Below are 15095 nucleotides of genomic sequence, written 5' to 3'. Positions count from 1 at the left end.
CCCTTTTTCAGCCCCACTTCCCCGGCAGTCTATATCCTTCGAAAGAGATAGCTGTGGCCACTTTGAAAAGTTTGGTGCCTGTTGTTGTTGCAGGTCTTGTGGTGGCGAAGAACTGAGTTGAGGGGTTGTTGCTGCTTTTTCATCATTGCACATCTGTAGAAGTGATATCCTGTAAGGGGTTAGGGGTTTTTTAGGGACTTAAAAGACAGAAAAGGGAGGAGCAAAAGCCCCCTCCCCAAGAAAATCTCCTTGAGTTATTAGCTGCAAATAATAAAATCTTAGCATGTTAAGCATTTTACTCATTTTAATATTATTATCACATTTTCATATAGTTACTGTTATTATCTGCTAAGTTTGTTTGCTTTCCTTCACTTAGTTTTTGTTGTTGATTTTTTCATATTATTAAATAAAAAAATTACTCCGCATGTATAGAAAGAGAACTGTAAAAAATACAACAAAGGTTAAAAAATAAAAAAAAGAAAGCAAAAAATGAGATTACCAGTCAGATGAAAACAGACTTGACACAAAGACATCAGATTTAGAAAAGAATTATTATTAAATAATAGAAAGATATTATGAAAACCACAGATTACTACTGGACTGAAAAAATGAGAAAACAATGGAAAAGGGCTTAAATGACTTTCAATATGTGATGGACATGTCCCCAAAGTAAAACACACACACAATGACCTATGAGGAACCAAAAATAATAATACTCAGGCAAAAGGTAAACAAATACCATTCCACAAACAATGTTTGGTTGTGCTTCGATTAATTTCATAGACATCATGGAAAAACTGATTAAATAAATGAAAAGAGATTATTTGTAACTTAAAGTGTCAAAGCCACAAAGAGCTGGAAGTCACTAATACAGCAGGGATTCAGACTTGTTTCACAGAACAGGAAAGAAAGTTGCTGTGGGAGAAAAGAAGGGACAAACACTTTGTTATCGGGGTTCACATATCCTGTTAAAATGCACACAAACAAAGTCCGTGATTTAAATCCCATTGAGGGGTGGAATGCTTTGATATTTAGCTGTGAAAAGAATTTGGCATGTTAAGATTTCAAACTTGGGACACATTAAGGGTGATTTCTCTCAATGGTTCCAAGTTTTACATAAACCTCCTCTCCCCCCCCCTACAGTTCCCCCTCCTTCATCCATCTCTCTCTCTCTCTCTCTCTCTCTCTCTCTCTCTCTCTCCCTATCTTTTTTTTTTTTAGCTGATCTAGTCTCTGTGCATGTGTGGAGTTCATGTCTCAGCAAACCTTTTATACTATTGAAATGTTGCATCTTTTGGCAAAATTAGAATTTGAATAAGGGAAGGGTAAGAAGTAGATTTTAAAAGAGGGTTAGATTTAAAACAAAAAAGAGAAACTCAGCAATTGAAGTATTCACCAACAAAAGCTAGCAATTTCAGCCCAAGCAAAGCGACTGCTTCCTTTATGTACAGGAAAGGGCTAATATCCCTCTGGCCATTCGTGGAACAATGCCACGCCCTTATATATGGGAAAAAATGGCCAGAGAGTCAGAATTCATAGGATTTTTTAACATTCTAAGTTATTTCGGCCTTACCATTTGCAGACAAAATTTTTCCTGCTCCTTTATTTACAGGATTGGTCAAGGCCCCTATGTATTTGTATGTGTTTAAACTTTGAATTGACTTTGAAGTCTGATTTTTAAATAGTAGACAAAATGATAAACACTGTAATCACTCAAATGCTTGATATTACCAGTTGTGCTTCAAAACATCACAGCTTCACCTCTCACCTTTTAAAACTAAAGAGCAAAGCTAGGCTGAATTTCAACTCCATCACCACACCAGAATTTAAGAATTACCCTGCAATGCTTGCGGACACATGTCCTTCCACACAGCCACAAATTGTCCTTCCACACAGCCACAAATTGGGAGAGTTGAAAGGGACCCTCGGGTCATCTAGTCCAACCCTCCAAAATATAGGGTTCACAGCAAGATTTCACAGCAAGATTTGTACTACCAAAGAGACACACACATACTTATGTACACAGGCACTACTGGGGAATAGAGCACACTCAATGCTCCTATCATGTACTAAGGAAGAGGAAAATAAAAGTATCCAGCTTTATACAGAACCCTCTAAAGGAAGAACAGTTTCCTAAGATAAGATAGGAAGAGAATCTGGGAGAGAATATTTTATAAGCATAGGGTTATTTCAGTTGATATACCCACTCAAATAATAAAACCAGTCCTGGATTTGATTTAATGTCTCTGAACTTGCATAGGAATAGTACGCCTAACTACGATTTTTAAATAACGATACATAGGAAGGTGAGATGTCGGGTACTTTTAGTAAAGAATGTGCCCCCCTCTCTTGTTGAAGGAAGCTTACTCAGGAGTAAATTCACTTGGCACAGAAGTAAGAAAGGGGGGGGGGACCTGAAAGAGACAGAAACAAGTGGGGGAGGTATTTTCCAGTAAGAAGCCAGGAAACCCTGGTTGATCTTAGAGACTGGTATCAGGACTGGACTCTATAGATAGACAATTGTTGTCTATCAAAGCTTCTACCTTTTATGTGCTTCATGAAATAAATACACTGCATCTTAGCTTGAGAGAGCAGTTGTGCTCAACTACGCTTTTGCAGCAGAAACATCTAATTCACATTAGAAACATTCACATTCCAGAAACATTAGAAACATTCACATTCCAAAATAGACTGTAGACTATCTGAAAAGTTGTGGCAAAGCAAGAGGTGGGGTAAACATTTGCACCCTTCATTCTCATTTGGTCTTATTTAAGACTGATAAGGTCCAGCATGGCTTCCTTAGATTTAAAATTTTGAAGCAAGCTTGCAGTTTAAACTATGCGCGCTTAAGAAAGGCAGTCTGTCAGAGACAGAAGGAACAGACAACACACATAACAGACAACATGTAAACACACATATTCTCATATATGTATTAACACACAACACACATAACAGACAACATGTAAACATATATACTCTCATCCTTTAGTTGGTTATTGCAAGGAGTTGGGCTGCTTCCTTTAGCTTCATTAAGTGAAATTAGTAGGAAGGTCCCACATGGTTTTAAGAGCCTAATTGCCTCTTCAAACACCACCAGTTAACCAAACTGGCAGGGCTCACAATGCTTAGTTGACTGGGTACCCCTTTATATATGCATGCGTTGTTGTTGCTTTTGTTGTTGTTTTCTTTTTTGGGGGGGGGATAGAGAAGGGAGAAGGAGAGAGGTTGATTAGGATTTGGGTAACTTGTACAGGGGGCTATTTAGGGTTTTTCTTTTTCCTTGTTGCTTGGCAACTTCCTAACAATTTAACGAGCTTCACCTACTCGGTTCCTTTTCTTCCTATTCCTGTCTTATTTCTTAGTTATATGTTTTTAACGAGCTCTACCCACTTGGTTCCTTTCTCTTTTCTAATATCCTGGGGTCCTTTTCCACTCTGCCGATCCTGCCCAATTCCTCATGGGCTATCCCTCCTGGCAACCTCCTACCTATCACCACAATCTCCGGAAAAGGGCCCCTACTGAACGCCCGCGCCGTGCGGTGCCAGATCGGGTGATCCCTGGATAGAGTTTCGAACTGAAAATCCCCCTTGCTTTTGGAAGCGGGCTCACGCACGATACACGTGTTACGTGGCACCGACCAGTGCGGCTGGGATTGGATAGAAAGCCAGACCCCTTCCTGCGCCCTCGGTGAGGACGCTCGTGAAGTTCGGAAGAAGAACTCCAACCCTTTGCTTTCAACTGGGACGTCCATTGCGGAGAGTCGGCTGTTTTTCAAGTCGGGTCTCTCCGTCTTACTTTCGGACTCCCAATTGGTGCAGCTGGCTGGAGAGGTTTTAGAGAAAGAGATAGAGCTCAGAACCCCCCTTTCGGGTCGAGCAGCAGTCCACGGTCTCTCTCACCAATTGGACCAAGAGACAGGCGAGAAGGAGCGATAGAGAGGAGGGCAGAGAATTCAGTTGCCAGGAGATTTCCACCCCTTTCCCACCAGTGCACTGGATTTTTCCTTTTCCTTATACTCACGTGTCTTCTATGATGATCCCGGGATTGATGAATAAGCCGGCTGGATCCCTCTTTGCTCCCTGGCTGAACTCCTGGGGCTTTCGATTACCGCCCGGAAGATGGCCGGGGGTCCAAAGGATCTTCCCAGGCAAAATGGCCTGGTGCCGGCTGAAGATTTCGGGGCCCCCGGTCAGCAACGCGGGAGAACCGCATGCCCCACGTTCGGGCGCCAAATGTTATGGCAAAATCTGGGTGCGAGGCTGCTCTGCCACCCAGCTCATCGGACTAAGTCCGTGGGTCCCTGCGGAGGAAAATGAGCTCAGCCGTAGACAGGAGCAAACTGCAGAAGATCCAAGTTTATTGCGCAACAGGTTCAAGGCAAGATTGAACAGTGAGAAAGGGGTGACATGAGTTTTTGAAACTCCCTCCATGTCCCAGAATACAGTGCAAAACACATCATGAATACATTAAAGAGAGGTTTGGTTACACAGATTACATCATGAATATATTAAAGGGAGGTTGGGTTACACAGATTAACATATGGAGGAGGGAGGGGGGAATATGCAGAGCTGGAGATATGCACAGATAAGCACATCCTGAGTGCCGGTGATGGGAAGACAATGGTCCATGTATGCATAGTCTATCACCTGGCATTGCCCGGAGGAAAGGTTTGGCAGAGTGATTTGACAGGATTAGGGTCTTGACACCTTGAGGGATTATGGAGGACAGGGGAGGGGCGATGGAGTCCTAGAGAAATTGAGCAAATATATTGTAGCGAAGAAGGTGAAGAAGACATGCCCCCCCTTCCGTAACAATGTTATGGTTGATGGTTGAAGAAACAGCTCTCACCTTTGTCCTTAGCCTGCCGGAGATCATCGACCAAGGCAGTTTCAGTCCCATGATGAGGCCTGAATCCCAACTGGAAGGGATCCAAATGGTCCGCTTCTTCCAGGTGTGCCTGGAGTTGTTCAGCAACCACTCGCTCAATCACCTTGCCCAAGAATGGAAGATTTGAGAGTGGGCGATAGCTGGCCATCGTGGCCGCATCTAAAGATGGTTTTTTAAGAAGCGGTTTAATGACCACCTCTTTCAGTGGGTCTGGAAAGTCTCCCTCACAGAGAGAAGCATTCACCACCCCGTGAAGCCCATCGGCCAGCCCTTCTCTGCTAGCTTTTATAAGTCAGGATGTGCAAGGATCAAGGAGACAGGTGGTTGGTTTCACTCGCCCAAGCAGCCTGTCCACATCCTCAGAGGTAACAGATTGGAATTGATCCCACGCCACTTGACTAGACAGGAGTCTAGCGCTCTCCCGCCCCGGCCCTGCTCCCACGGTGGAGTCTACCTCTTCCCGAATCTGAGCGACTTTATCTGCAGAAAACTTTGTAAAATCATTGCAGGAGATCATGTGGCCCGTATCTCTTAATGAATTGCTTCAAAGGTGCATATATCTGCATGGGGGTAAAAAACCCAAGACCCCAATACTTGGGCAGTCTCCTTCCTTTTTTGCTTTTGATGGTCACACGCAGTTGCAGAGTAGTAAATGCTGACACGCCGGAGCTTGCGATGACCACAGTCAGAAGATCCCTTGTCCGCAATGGAAATGGCTGGCAAAGGGTTGTGTCGCAAGGAGCGTGTTTGCCTTGGGTCGTGGAAACTTCGGCTGGCGCTGCTCAGCCCCCTCCTAACAGCTCCTTTTCCATTTCTGCAGCTGCCGATTTGATGTCCTGAAGTCTGAGCGTGTGAGCGTGGCTTTCAGGCCGCCCTATGGAGTGGACGTGCATGTGTGCCTCGTGGTCCAGATCAAGTGCTCTGTGCCGTGAGTAAGATGCATCCCGGGTCGCTGGGCAGATTTGGGAGACCCTTCGTTGCCTAAAGTTGCAAAGACAAAACCGCAAAAGCCTTTGCGCCCGCTCTGCCCGGCTGCTCCCACACGGCAAGACTCTCCCCTTGGCCGTGACCTCTGTGGTTTGAGGACAGGGGGGTGCTGATCTCTTGGCACCCCCTTCCCTTCCAAAAAAGCTCTTGCTGTTCCCGTGGCGCCTGCTGGGCGTAAGGGGCCAGGCTGTTCTGGCTGGGTGGGAAAGGCAACCCCAGAGGTGAAAAGGGGCAAACCTGGCCTTTGCTCAGTAGGCAAGTGAAGGAACATCTCTACATGCCAAGATGAAATATGCAGGAGAATGAGTGAAAGGAATACATGGCCTGACTCATGACATCCTCTGTCTTGCATTTAAGAGCGCTAAAGAAAAATCAGATGGGAGGGTGGCTCTCCAGATGATTTGTCATTTCACATCATCCCCTGACAGCATGGCTAAAGGCACATAGAAAGATCGGGAGCTGCTTTTTCCTGGTCATCTAACTGCATGCTGTCTACGCTCTGGATGGACCTTCATAATATGGCCATCGTTCTCTTCTTTCTCTTTCTCTTAAGGTCTCTCTTTTCTTTTCGTTCTTTCTGCCTTTGTTCTTTTTCCCCAATTAAGTAGCTGTTTTAATTCCGTATATTATAAAAAGATACTTTGCTGTGGGTTTGTATTTTTTTATATCTTTGAATAGGTATCTCTAGCTATATCTATCTATCTATCATCTAAGAAATATTGAGCAGCAGAGAAGGGAATAAAAAAAGTTTGACATTTCTCATCTTTGTTTAGAGGAGCATTCCTAATGACATTTTCCTGGCTTTTGCATGCAAATTAAACCGAAGAGTAAAATTAGTGACTATATTTTACAGATTCCATTTCCTTGAGCACTTTAATAGGCTGAAAATATTGGCTCTTAAATTTTCAAGGGGGGAGGGAGGTAATCTTTTGTAATAATAATAATAATAATGATGATAATTTATTATTTGTACCCCTATGGCTTCCATAGAAACCAAAAAACACTAAAATATCACACATTAAAAACTTCCCTGAACAGGGCTGCCTTAAGATGTCTTCTGAATGTCAGGTATTTGTTTATGGCTTTGACATCTGATGGGAGGGCGTTCCACCTTGTAATATTGTTGCAGGATATATGAGCATTTACAGAGCAAGATTATAACATTTTTGCAAGCAAGGAAGAAGATCACAAGAATTCCACCCCACAGGTTCCTCCGCTGGGGAACATGATTTATAAGCGAATTTCAAGATTAGTCCCCCTCTCAAGATAACCTCACTTCCTTTTTTTTTTATATAAATATTGATTAAGTTTTTTTGTGAAAAAAATACATAAATAATAAACAACATTGCTTATATCATAACAAAATTTCATAACTTGTTTAGACTTCCTCACGTCTCCTGCTCCCACTTACATTGTTGAAAAGTTTTTTCAAGCAAATTATCATCTTGTTTGCAATCTTATATCCACTCCGTTAAATATAGTCTAATAATTCTCCGAAAAGGGTTTGTATTTTCCTTGATCTTACTTATCATCAAATTCCAGTCTAATTTAGTGGTGGCCAAATATTTATGATCAAGCATCCTTCTTAACATTCAACCAAATTACAATATTTTTGTAAATAAATCTTAAATTTCTTCCAATCCTCTTCAATCCTTTCTTCTCCCAGGTCTCGGATTCTGCCAGTCATCTCCGCCAGTTGCATATAGTCTATCAGTTGCATCTGCCACTCTTCCAGTGTGGGTAGATCTTGAGTTTTCCAATTCTTGGCAATGAGTATCCTTGCTGCCGTTGTTGCATACATAAAGAATGTTCGGTCCTTCTTTAACACCTTCTGGCCGACAATACCCAGGAGGAAGGCCTCTGGTTTCTTAGTAAAGGTATACTTAAATACCTTTTTCAACTCGTTATATATCATTTCCCAGAAGGCCTTCACTTTAGGGCAAGTCCACCCAAGGTGAAAGAATGTTCCTTCATTTCCTTTACATTTCCAGCATTTATTATCAGACGAATGGTATATTTTGGCAAGTTTAACTGGGGTCATGTACCATCTGTATATCATTTTCATTACATTTTCCTTCAAAGCATTACATGCAGTGAAGTTCAGCCCAGTGGTCCACAACCTTTCCCAGTCCTCAAACATAATGTTATGCCCAATATCCTGTGCCCACTTTATCATAGCAGATTTAACCATTTCGTCTTGTGTGTTCCATTTTAACAGCAAGTTATACATTCTTGATAGTACCTTAGTCTTTGGTTCTAACAATTCTGTCTCCAACTTCGATTTCTCCACCTGGAACCCTAGTTTTTTGTCATTTTTAAAAACTTCTTTAATCTGGGCGTAATGTAACCAGTCTCGCACTTTACCCTTCATTTTCCCCAAACTCTGCAATTTCCAATTGTCACCGTCTTTTTCTAATATTTCCCAATATTTTGGCCATTTGGCCTCCATATTGGGTCTTTTTCGGGCCTTAGCTTCCAGAGGGGAGAGCCACCTCGGAGTTTTGTTTTCCAATAAGTCTTTGTATTTTGTCCAGACATTGAATACTGCTTTCCTGACAATATGGTTCTTAAAGGCCTTATTGATCTTAACTTTGTCATACCATAAGTATGCATGCCAACCAAAAGCGTTGTTAAAACCTTCCAAATCCAACACATCAGTGTCTTCAAGAAGTAGCCAGTCTTTTAGCCAGCAGAAAGCTGCGGCTTCATAGTACAGCTTTAAGTCTGGCAGGGCAAAGCCCCCTCTTTCTTTCACGTCAGTTAATATCTTAAACTTAATTCTGGGCTTTTTGCCCTGCCAGACAAATTTAGAGATATCTCTCTGCCACTTCCGGAAGCACTCCGTCTTGTCCACAATCTGTCGTGTTTGAAACAAAAACAACATCTTTGGCAATACATTCATCTTAATAGCAGCAATTCGGCCTAGCAAAGAAAGCTTCAATTTTGTCCAACTGTCCAAGTCTCTCTTAATTTCAGACCAACATTTTTCATAAAAAGGTAAAGGTAAAGGTACCCCTGCCCGTACGGGCCAGTCTTGACAGACTCTGGGGTTGTGCGCCCATCTCACTCAAGAGGCCAGGGGCCAGCGCTGTCCGGAGACACTTCCGGGTCACGTGGCCAGCGTGACAAAGCTGCATCTGGCGAGCCAGAGCCACACACGGAAACGCCGTTTACCTTCCCGCTGGTAAGCGGTCCCTATTTATCTACTTGCACCCGGAGGTGCTTTTGAACTGCTAGGTTGGCAGGCGCTGGGACCGAGCAGCGGGAGCGCACCCTGCCGCAGGGATTCGAACCGCCGACCTTTCGATCGGCAAGTCCTAGGCGCTGAGGCTTTAACCCACAGCGCCACCTGCGTCCCAACATTTTTCATAGTTATCCTTAAATAGACTCAGATTTTTTGCTGTTATATTTGCCCCTAGGTACTTAACTTTTTTAACCACAGTTAGTTCTGTTTCTCTCTGAAACCGTTCTGACTCTGTATCTGTCAAGTTTTTCCCCAACACCTTAGTTTTCTGTTTATTTAGTTTAAATCCCGCCACCCGACCAAAGTCTTGAATCAGTTGTAATACTCTTTTTGTACTAGATTCTGGCTCCTGCAAAGTCAAAACTAGGTCATCTGCAAAAGCTTTAAGTTTATATTGTTTCGCTCCGACCTGAATCCCTTGCACCAACTGGTCCCCTCTAATCCTATTCAAGAGCACCTCCAGAACCGAGATAAATAACAGAGGGGAAATCGGGCAGCCTTGTCGTGTACCTTTTTCAATTTTAAACTCTTCTGTAACCACATTGTTAACTATCAGTTTTGCCTTCTGTTCTGAATATATTGCATCAATCCCATTCTCAAAACCCCGTCCCACTCCCATTTCTTTTAAATTTCCCTTCATAAATTTCCAAGAAATATTATCAAAGGCCTTCTCCGCATCTATAAAAATTAACACTGCTTTTGTATTTATGTTTGTTTGCAAAAGTTCCAAAATGTCAATGATGTTCCTTGTGTTAGCAAACATATGTCTACCTGGGAGAAAGCCTGCCTGGTCTTTATGAATTACTTCATTTAAAACTCTTTTAAGTCTGCTTGCCAAGATATCTGCAAATATTTTGTAATCCACATTTAAAAGGGAGATGGGACGATAGTTCTTGAGTTGTGTCTTCTCAATTTCCGATTTTGGTATCAATGTGATGAAAGCTTCCTTCCACGATTCCGGCGCCTTCTTTCCCTCCATAATTTCATTACTGACCTCCATCAATGGTTGTATCAAATAATCTCTTAATGTCTTATAATACTTGGAGGTCAGGCCGTCTGGCCCTGGAGATTTGCCCAATTTCATGTTCTGAATGGCTTGTTCAATCTCTTGTCGTGTTATTTTGCTGTTCAGGAGTGATCTATTTTCTTGTGAAAGTTTTTTAAGTCCATTTTCCCCCAAAAATTGTTTAATCTCAACCTCATCCTGCGGCCCTTGAGTGTATAATTTTTTGAAATATTTCTGAAAACACTTTCTAATCTCCACGGGGTTCTGAATGTTTCTTCCTTCAATTTCCAGGTTTGTAACTACATTTAGCTTTTGTCTCTTCTTCAACTGCCAAGCCAGCAGTTTCCCACATTTGTTTGCCGATTCAAAGGTTTTTTGTTTCATTAATTTGATCTTCCACTCTATTTCCTGGTTCATCAGTTTAGAATATTGTGCCTGATGGAGTTTAATTTCTCTCAGAATCGGCTGTGACTTCGGATTCAATCTTAACTTCTTCTCTAACTCTTTAATTTTCTCCAAGATCTTGTCTTTCCTCTCATTTTGTATTCTTTTCTTTACAGCATTCTGTTGTATCAAGAACCCCCTCATCACGGCTTTGCTTGCGTCCCAAATGATTCTTTTTTCTACCGTAGTGTTCATGTTTATCTCGAAGTAGTCCTTCAAAACTTTTTGGGCCTTCTTAATAATCTCCTGATCTCTAAACAAATTGTCATTCATCTTCCATCTAAAGGAACCGGTTGGTAATAATGTCATGTCCATTTTCAGTGCATTATGGTCGGAGCAGGTCTTTGGGCAGATTTCCACTTTCCTGACCTTGGGTGCCAGACCTCTAGTTATCCATATTTGGTCGATTCTTGTCCAAGTCAGCTGGGCTTCAGAGAAGAATGTTCCTTCTTTTCCCAAGGGGTTCTTCGTTCTCCAAATGTCAATCTAGTCCATATTGTCTGTCATTTCAAAAAAGGTCTTTGGTAGTCTGCCATCTTTCGTAACATTTTGGCTTTGTGACTTATCCATGTTAGTTGATACGACTCCATTCATATCTCCCATCATAATGATGTTGTCATAGTCCAGATACTCCAGCATTGTCTCATGCAACTTCTTATAAAATTCCGATTTTCCTTCATTTGGTGCATAAATTCCTAATAACAGAATCTTCTCTCCTTGATGTTGTATTTCGATTGCCAAAATTCTTCCATGTTCATCTTTGAATAAAAATTTAGGTGACAGGCTCTCTTTTGCATATATCACCACGCCTCTCTTCTTTACTATATCTGAAGATATAAATTCCTGACCAAGTCTTTTGTTTATTAACACTTTTCTATGGAGCCTGGTCACATGTGTTTCTTGTAAGCAAATAATGTCCAATTGTTCCTTTTTTAATATATGAAAAATTTTCCTCCTTTTTTCCGGAATATTACAGCCATTTATATTCCAACTCAACAGTTGCAGAGACATCCTGAATAAATCTGGTTATTTTTCTGGGGGTGGTACCTTGTTCACTGGGTCTTCAGAATCCAAGGGTGCCGGTGCCTCTGGTGCTTCAGGCCCTCAAATAGTGCTTGCTGGTATTCCAAATGGTGCCTCAAAGTAGCAATTCCAGACCCCCTCAGATTGTTTCCAAATTTATATTCAAAGTATCCAGATCTGCAGACTGACTGCTACAGTTACTCAGGCAGTTCCAGCACCTGGGTTTCTTCCTTAAATTGTAATTCCAATAGAAGAAGATATCACAGTCCAAATCAGAAACACAAAATCCAATGCTTACAGTCCTATTCTGCTTCAAAAGAGGTTCAATGGGTGCTCAGATCCATTAGGTTAAAAGTTCACTCTCTGCCTCCACTCCTCCTGCTCTTTGCTTTGAAGTTCAGTAGCAGCGGAAGACGGACTTCCTTTTTTTTGTCACTCCGCTTTCAGCCAAATTCCGTAGCTTTTAAATCTTTAGAATTTTTAAAAGTCCTTATTACTCACGGGTTGTTACTTTCCGAAACACAAATTCCAGGAAGAAAGGTCAGCACTCACCGGCAACAGCTTCGCGGCTTTGCTCCGTTGATTGCGGAACGACCCTCAGCGCCGCTACCCCCTCCGCGATCCGGAGCTCCTTACGGGGTTCCTTCAACGTTTTGGGGGCAGCTCCTGGCGCCCGCCGGGTCCCAAGACCACAGGCTTCTGCTGCCTGCGGTTTTCCGATGTGGGTCTCCGCTTCGCCGTAGCGGATGACCCGTTTCAGCGGAGCTTCCCTCTCCTAGTTAGAAGAGGGCAGCCATTACCGTTCGCGCCGCCTCCGGAAGTGATAACCTCACTTCCTTATTCCTTTCTTGTAAACTGCTGTCTTTTGCAATGATTCACCCATCACGGGAGTGGGGGGGGGGTGAAGGGATGCCAGGGATGCTGGGGCAGCTAAATCCCATTTGATTCCTCCAATATGGCGCCCTGTGCAAGCCCCAAATTTGGATGCCCCAAATGGATCTTCTCCATCACAGTTCTGCACAATTCTGTGCCCCCTTGGCTGGGCACCCTGCGTGGAGGAACCACCGGCAATGCCCTAAATCCGATTCTGCTCCATTCCTGGCAGTGGCTCTCCAGTCTTATGTGAAGATGCCAAGATTTGAACCTGGGACCATTTGTGTTCAGAGCGCACGCCTGGCCACTGAGCCGTTCCTCGTCTGGGGTGGTGGCGGCGGCCATAGTGCCCTCGTTTCGGCCTCGCCTCTCGAATCAGCGATGGATATCAGCTGACCTTCCTCTCCTCTCTGCTTAGGCTGCTACCGGCCACAGTGAGCGTCGCATTTTGTGCTACCGTCCGGCTGACGGTGGTACCTTTGGGGCTGAGCGTCGGCACCTGCTCTTCGGAGTACGTGGAAGTCAAAGTAGACCCACTGATCGGGTAGGTGACGCTCAACTTCTGTTCCTTGGCGGGGAGACAGGCGGGGGTGGGTTGAGCGCCTCTCTTTCCCACAACAAAGGGAAATGCCCTGAGCCGTCAAAGGTGTGTGAGATTCCAGCCAAGTCTATCACCAGATCTAGGAAAGCAGCATGTTCCACTGTGGAAGGAGGTGTGGGTCCAGAACTGGCCTCCACGGTCACTTATGGGCTCACTGGTCAAACCGTGTTTATGGAAGACAGTCTTCCTCGGCTACGAGGCATCGCCCAAGAAGAAAGACCCGGAAAGGCTAAGGGCTACAGCTTCCATGCAGGGGTGGAGTGCATGAAAATGCTGCCCAGGTGGGGTGTGCAAGGCGCCCCTCCCCCAGGGGTGTGGTGCGGAGGGAGCCCACTGCTGCAGTGGGGCAGGGGCTCACTCCTGCACCCCATTCCTGGAGAGGGCGCAGCAGTATTGCAACCCAACCATACCCACTTTCTGCCAGAGCTGCGGGGCCGGCCGTGAGGAAGCAGGATCTGATCTTCACCCTCCATGCTCTCCAGCACCCCCTGCTGGCAGGGCACAAGGGGGATCTCTGCCGGGGGGCTGGTTCAATTGCAGTTATGGGAAGCGATGCATAAATGAAATGAGTAATAACAACAGAATATGAAGAAAGGAAAGAGGAGCAGGATTCCAAAGAACCTCTCTGCTAACTTAATTCCTGCTCTCTCTTTTTGTAGTTTGCAGCTGCCAGTGGTTGCGCAAATCCTGGCCCCCGTGCTGGATCCTGTGGTAGGTCTCACACAGCATTTTATCTCCCCTCTGCTAGCAGCCCCACATCAACAAAGTGGTTCCAAAAAACAGGAAGCAAATTCAGTTGATCAGAGGCCTCTGCCTCTGCAATGCTCTCTTCAGGGGAATCTGGTGTCTCTTGTGCATCTATGCTTTATTGTTGTTGTTGTTTAGTCGTGTCCGACTCTTCCCTGCAAGTCAGGCCCTCCTGTCTTCCACTGCCTCCCCCAGTTTGGTCAAACTCATGCTGGTAGCTTTGAGAACACTATCCCACCATCTCGTCCTCTGTCTTCCCCTTCTCCTTGTGCCCTCCATCTTTCCCAACATCAGGGTCTTTTCCAGGGAGTCTTCTCTTCTCATGAGGTGGCCAAAGTCTTGGAGCCTCAGCTTCAGGATCTGTCCTTCCAGTGAGCACTCAGGGCTGATTTCCTTAGGAATGGATAAGTTTGATCTTCCTCCAGTCCATGGGACTCTCAAGAGTCGCCTCCAGCACCAGAATTCAAAAGCATCAATTCTTTCAATTTATTTTGAAGAAGTTTACTCACATTTCAGCTCACGATTTGATCCCTGAAAGGCAGGCTTTAGCTGGTAGTTACATAACAACCTGTGAGTTCGTCTCACATGGAGATTGAGCTCCTGTGCTGCTGGCTAAGAACCAGCAGACAGCAAAATTACATTAAGAGAACAAAATGGCCGCAGGAGAGCAGGTGAATGTGTGTGAGAGAGAAAGCTTAAGATGGCTGCATGACTCGGCTCTTTTATGGAGTCAGCCAGGGCTGTGCCCATCTCCCAGGTCACATGCAGAGGGAGGACAGTCCAGACCAGTGGAACAGGAAGTTTGACTGGCTGGACAATCATCCCCTGTATGTCCACTCTAGCAATACAGGTAATGTTGTACTTGACTGCTCCACTGGATCACATCCCACATCTAGGAGGTCCCCAAAAGGGTACATGAAGGCACCTGCTTGATCTCAAGTTGCGGGGAGTTCCAAGTTTCTGACCCACTGGACCTTCTCTTTTTCTGCAGGTTTGTGGCCAAGCCCAGAAGATAGTCATGCAGCTGAACATCGTCTTGGACTTCCCACTACGTAAGCGCTAATGGGGTGCACCGCTGGTTTACTTAAAAGACTCATGAGTCGCTTTGATATTTTAAGAAGTAGTACGCAAAAGAATAGGATGTCTACAACAGGCACAATAAGATGATATTTAGCCAGTGTAAGGTAAAACTCTACGCCTTCACAGTAACCCAGTGAAGGCCCGAGTTGGCCACTGCAGAAACCAATAACGTAGCTGAACTCTGCTCTGAAAATGAACGCAAA

The 15095-nt window shown here is 44.2% G+C and overlaps 1 protein-coding gene across 1 annotated transcript in view; it reads left to right on the top strand.

Moving 5' to 3' along the window:
* Window positions 1-15095, top strand: part of LOC310847702 (uncharacterized protein) — a gene marked incomplete at its 3' end in the record, with an annotated part of 39465 nt that overhangs the window by 14345 nt on the left and 10025 nt on the right. The window contains exons 4-7 of the mRNA XM_083745766.1: window positions 5708-5815; window positions 12883-13008; window positions 13725-13776; window positions 14804-14864. Coding sequence (XP_083601892.1) covers window positions 5708-5815; window positions 12883-13008; window positions 13725-13776; window positions 14804-14864 — 347 coding nt within the window. The remainder of the gene's footprint in view (window positions 1-5707; window positions 5816-12882; window positions 13009-13724; window positions 13777-14803; window positions 14865-15095) is intronic.

This window comes from Podarcis gaigeae (assembly GCF_964106915.1).
Source record: "Podarcis gaigeae genome assembly, chromosome: 6".
Lineage (NCBI taxonomy): Eukaryota > Metazoa > Chordata > Lepidosauria > Squamata > Lacertidae > Podarcis > Podarcis gaigeae.
Note: the sequence above shows the minus strand (reverse complement) of the source record. Positions and strands in the feature narration are given on the sequence as shown.